Raw genomic sequence first — 5,659 nt, 5'->3', positions numbered from 1 at the left:
TATTGTCAAAACCGATCAGGTCAGCCATTTCTAGTTTGGCGTGAAATTCTGTAGAAATTTTTTGATTCAAATTATTACAATGACAAAATTTAGAGTGTCGCAACATCACAGATACCTCGTTCAAATAAAAGTTACTTGCTCTACCCTGCAAAATATTTATAGTACAGTTTATAGATCCCATGATTATGTTATCCACACCATCCTTCTGTTTTGCAGATGCATGGTTCTTTGTGGTGCGGCATTAGCGTAACAAATAAAAACATGCCAGGCATGTTACTGCGGTTGTAACTTGCAAAAGCAAAGAAGAGAGGCCATGATCAGATACAACATGTGGATCAGATCGTCATTCATGCAATAATGTGTGCGTACAAGCTGGCAATATATCACGGTTCGAGTTAACAGAACTTGAATCACTTTATTCCACATACGTGTAAAAATATGTATATCATATATATTACAAATATGCGAACCATGCATTTAGATATCACACCCGGATACAATGATGGACGACACTCCGCAAAAAAAAATGATGGACGACAAACTTATAAGCAGTCACTGGAAGAAATGAAGACGTAAGCATGCATGCATGCATGCACGAGCAACATATACCGGAACTGGAACAGGAAAAAATACGTAGGTGCATGCGTATGACATGCAAAGCAGTGACGAGTACGATGACGATGATGCATATGGTTTGTGATGCATCCATCGATAGATGATCGGTGGATCAGCTGGGGCAGGTGAAGTCAGCGGGGCAGGTCTTGCCGCACTGGTTGAGGAGGAGCACGAGGTCGACGGGGACGTTGAGCTTGATGCCGAGAACGTTGGCCTTGATGGCGGTGTAGAGGCACACTGCGGCGTCGAGGTCGGCGAGCCCGCCGAGCAGTGGGCAGCAGTCCTCGCTCGTCGGCACGCCGAGGTTGAGCTTTAGCAGGTTGAGTACGTTGCCGCACGCCTTCAGCTTCAGTGTATTGATCGAGCAGGTGCCGCTGCTGCTTCCGGTCGTCGGAGGGGTCGGGACCGGGACGACCGGCGGGGGCACGGCGATCGGCGGGGCTGGCATTGGGACGGCCGGTGTGTTGCCGCAGTACGACCCGCAGCCATGCGTGGCTGCCACGAGGACCAGGTTCAGGGCGAGGAAGAGGCGACCTTGGACGGGGCCATTGCTATGTTAATGAGGCAAGAAGCCAGCTAGAGTGTACTGGCTAGGCTTGTGGCTGAGGTAGTTGGGCTTGCTAGCTTGTGATGCTTTTTTTGGTTTGCATGGGGCGGTATTTATATGCTTCGATATACTCCCTCCGATCTCAAATATAAGTCTTTTTAGAGATTCCAACAAGTGATTACGTACAGAGCAAAATGAGTGAGAATATGCACTTCAAAATATGTCTACACACATTCATATGTTGTAGTCCATTTAAAATGTCTAAAAAGACTTATATTTAGGAACGGAGGGAGTAGTGTGCATAGTGCAACAAGTGCAAGCACGTCATGATATATCGAGTTTGACTCTTGCCGTAATTTGCGAAAAATATGTACAACCACTAGTGTACCATTATTGGAGCTTAATTTGTTTGCTAACGAGCAAAAACCATAGACCTGCGTCATGAGGTATGTTTGATGGGTTTGCAAATTTAGCTGTAATCTTGAGGGCATACGTAGGATAGGACAAAGGAATATATATGCATGGCAGCGCTACGAGCTGGCACATAACCTGATCTTGAGGGTCATGGGAGGAAAATATAGGAGATTACGATGTGGCCATGCATGCACATGCAAGCTACTAGCAGCGCAGAGATGTCTACTATACACTGTTGTAGTAGCTAGTTTACAATGTCGCCGCAAAAAAAAAAACAAGCTTACAATATTCATGTGATGGAACTAGGCTGCTGTGTGAACAAGGGCGCGTGAAGAAATTACTAATTTTCTATTTTTCAATTGTCTATAATATATTTATATTTCAGTCATCTTTCAATCTTTGGATCAACACCTACACTTATCGTACTTTCCGGCAAAAATGCGCACATTGAGTACTAAACTTTTATGTTAGGTAATAGTATGCCATTTTAGGTAATCAATACCTTAAAAGTATTAGAACACTTGAGATTTAGTAAAAGTGAAATCATATGCTCTCTACTCATGGAAATGCTGTATGCCGCTATTGAGCTTCTTGTCTAGGTAAAATAAATGAGTGCATTGTTTGTTGTATGCAAAGACCCACACTGTGTTTAGTCTGTAGCAAACTTACTAATTACTAGTTTATACAAGGATGAATCTAGCTTTATTTTTCGATGGGCTAATTTGTAGCTAACAAATTTCTAGTGCATGCAAGGATGAATGAGTCATCCTATTAAGCATTTTATGCGAAGGATAGTGGGCACTGGCCTTGACAGATCATTTCATTTTTTGGCGGGAAGCCTTGACACATCCTTAATGCTTAATATTGTAGCACATCTAGTAATATTTTCACTTTTAGAAAGTATTTTTTTATTTAATAGGTTTCAGAAACAAATGTTAATGTTAGTTTGAAAGTGAGCCTTAGTTGAGCTGAGCACCTGTCCGGTTAATATATATTCATGTATTTTCCAAAAATAAAAGAAAAACAGAAAATGAACAAAGTAAGCATAAGTGCAAATAAAAGGTGGACAAAGCAAAACATAAAAAAATGTTTAAAGGAAAAAATAAGACAAAGGAATATGCAAAAAATGACACCCAAACATCAGCCACGTATTGCGATCTTCGGGCAATATGCCCGCTATCCTTGATATGAAGTCGTGGATGCTAAAGAACAACCTGATTTGAGATGAAAATGTTTGAGCAGGGAAAGGAGTTGCGGAAGACAACCAATAATAATGAAGGACTTTTTTACTTTACTCAGGGGAAATCTGGAAGACTTGTATTCTCTTTGTTTTCACCCCTAGGGGTACATTCCGATCTTCTTCCAACGTTAGACTGGGATTTTATCACCTTTTCTCGCCTTGTAGCCACAACCATTATATATATGATCCTAAAAAACAATTATGTATATTACAAAAACAACAATGATTTTAGAGTAGGATTTTCCATGATGAATTCTTGACGTGCATTCATGCAAGTATACCAATATTATTTTGTAGCTAATTTATGAATGCCCAGCCTAAGTCGTGGTGGCCAATATAAAACTGCAATCCCACACATTAAATAAAACCGGCCACGTGCTTAGCTCAACTCAGGCTCACTTTCGGCCCACTTCATCTAGCATTTTGAATTGCACAAACCAGTTTGACCGATACACAAGAAGGAAAACGCGCTATGCAACACAAAAGAACACTCTCCTGCCTAAGATTGCACCAAGCCATAAGCAGCTTCCTCTTCTTTTGCAATGACTTCCATATAAGGAAAATGCAACTCTAAACATTTTAAATATGCTTCGAGAAGTTTCTGGGTTCGTAACTGCATGTAAGGATGATATGAACTGCATGGCCGATACAAAGATCGTTGTTACCCAAAAAAAATACAAAGATTGCTGTTGCATGCTCTCGCATTACAGCTCCCTTGCCATGTATCGCACGTCGTTGGCGATAAAGTCTCGTCAATACTAAATTAATTCACCCTTGATCCGATTTATTTCTTTTTCTCTTCCTATGATCCATATAAAACATAGAGTTGACTTTGATCTAGGTGCTTGTACTCCCTCCCTTCTATAATGTAGTGCGTATAGTTTTTTTCTTCTGAAAAGTCAAAGATTACAAACTTTGACCAAGTATATAGAGGAAACTATTTATATCTACCATACCAAATATATAAAATATGAATCTACGTCTTATGATGAATCTAATGATATATGTTTGGCATTCCATATGTAAATGTTTTTCTCCACAAACTTGGTCAAAGTTTGTGAGGTTTGACTTGTCAAAAAGCTATATGCCTCTTTGATCTTAAACTTAAGAATGTTGGTTTTATATTGTGGAACGGAGAGAGTATATGTTTTTGGAGTGGACGATGACGGGCAGAATATATATAACACACAGCTCAAGTTAACACAACTGCAACATATTTCAGATGATACATGCCAGGGGCATATAGCCGGTACAGTATTTCACATGATGATACAAACCCCTGATTAGGTGGGTCATTTATTTGGACACCACAACATCACACACTTTCACGCACTTACACGAAATGATCACTGCATGCATGCATAATGCTAATGCATGACAGGGAACTTAGGCATGCACGAGACATATAGATGAACTGAAACACAAACTGTAGTAATATGTAGAAAGCTGCATGCATGGCATGTGTACGCAGCATGGCATGCTTGGACAAGTACGTCGATTGATCAGAGCGGGCAGGTGAAGCCGGGCGGGCAGGTCTTGTGGCACTGGTTGAGTAGGAGGACGAGGTCGACGGGGACGTTAAGGTTGATGACGCCGAGGACCTTGGCCCTGATGGCGGTGCAGAGGCACACAGCGGCGTCAAGGTCGGCCAGACCGGCCAGCAGCGGGCAGCACCGCTCGTTGGGCGGCACGCCGAGCCCGAGCTTCACCAGGTTCAGCACGGTGGCACACACGCCCAGCTTCAGCGTGTCGATCGGGCACGTGCCGCCGTTGGTCGATGGAGGTGGTGGTGGGGTCGGGGTCGGGCAGTGGGGTCCGCAGCCACCATGCACAGCGGTGACCATCAAGTTTAGGCCCAGGAGTAGGAGGAAGAGCTTGGTCAATGGCGCCATTGCTAAAGCTTTGGTCGACAGGAAGCAAGGCTTACAATAGATGGGAAGGGCTTGTAGGTGTTGTGCGTTTGGGCTGTGTGGGAGGTTGTATTTATAGCCCGGTTGCACATACGTACGACTACCCTTACCCTTATTGATGCAAGTGTGTTGATCCCATGATCGATCGTTCGAGTTTGATTCTACAACTTAACGTAAACTATAACAAAATTCATCGACGTACGTGTATCCTGATGCGCTAGCCAACAAAATGTTTAGAGCGAGATATACGCCCGGCGATTTTTCAATACTTGATGGGCATGCGTATTTTCAAACAAGCTCCGCACACAGAATAGCGGTATACTAGTGGCTGGAATGCGCTGAAGATATACTGTGTGATGACTTTTCTGCCATGGCCATGCATGTTGTAGTTGCTAAGTTCGTTGGGTACCATGCATGGACACGTATAGCACATGCATATTATTTGGAGAGCAGCGGAAGTCAACTATAGATGTTCCATAGCTAGCTTTGGCTTATACATGCATGGTCGTTGGTGTGGACACTTATCCAGGCACTGGTTTTTAAAGAAAATGCTCAATATGTATTTGAAATCTCAAATAAATGTTCATCGTGTATTTGAAATTTTTTCAACATGCATCAACTGTTCAATGTGTAGTAAAAAAGTAGACATGTATTTTAAAAAATAAATAGAAGAAAAAAGATAAAGAAAAACACAAAAAATAGAAACGTCATGGAATCTTCCCAAAACCAAAACCTATAGAAGGTTGCATGAACCGCTCCATAGAAGCTTCCGAAAACCGCAAAACCTCTATTGCACACAATAATTGCGCCGGTCCACCATGTCGATCTCCATAGGCGAGCACAAAGAAGCAGCAGTTTTTAGCATTTGCGGTAGGAGAGGCCCAGGAGCAGATGAACCGCATGGCCTCGCATTGTAGTCATCATTTCCTGGCC

General features: G+C 42.5%; 2 protein-coding genes across 2 annotated transcripts; both read right to left on the bottom strand.

Annotated features, from left to right (window-relative positions):
- Window positions 1-727: 727 nt before the first annotated feature.
- LOC123097190 (cortical cell-delineating protein-like) lies at window positions 728-1,728 on the bottom strand. The gene is made up of 2 exons (XM_044518915.1): window positions 1,712-1,728; window positions 728-1,166 (listed from the first exon to the last, which is right to left on the bottom strand). Exons 1-2 carry the CDS (start codon window positions 1,726-1,728, stop codon window positions 728-730), a joined length of 456 nt encoding a protein of 151 aa, XP_044374850.1.
- Window positions 1,729-4,013: 2,285 nt separating this feature from the next.
- Window positions 4,014-4,756, bottom strand: LOC123100667 (cortical cell-delineating protein-like). Its single transcript, XM_044522557.1, has one exon. It carries the CDS (start codon window positions 4,706-4,708, stop codon window positions 4,319-4,321), a length of 390 nt encoding a protein of 129 aa, XP_044378492.1. The 5' UTR covers window positions 4,709-4,756; the 3' UTR covers window positions 4,014-4,318.
- Window positions 4,757-5,659: the final 903 nt, after the last annotated feature.

Source organism: Triticum aestivum, chromosome 4D (genome assembly GCF_018294505.1).
Source record: "Triticum aestivum cultivar Chinese Spring chromosome 4D, IWGSC CS RefSeq v2.1, whole genome shotgun sequence".
In the NCBI taxonomy this organism is placed as follows: domain Eukaryota; kingdom Viridiplantae; phylum Streptophyta; class Magnoliopsida; order Poales; family Poaceae; genus Triticum; species Triticum aestivum.
The sequence above is the reverse complement of the archived record's forward strand: the minus strand, read 5'-3'. Positions and strand labels throughout refer to the sequence as shown.

Bases quoted from the DNA above. Each gene is read 5' to 3' on its own strand.
- LOC123100667 (XM_044522557.1), bottom strand. From the start codon at position 4,708: ATGGCGCCATTGACCAAGCTCTTCCTCCTACTCCTGGGCCTAAACTTG.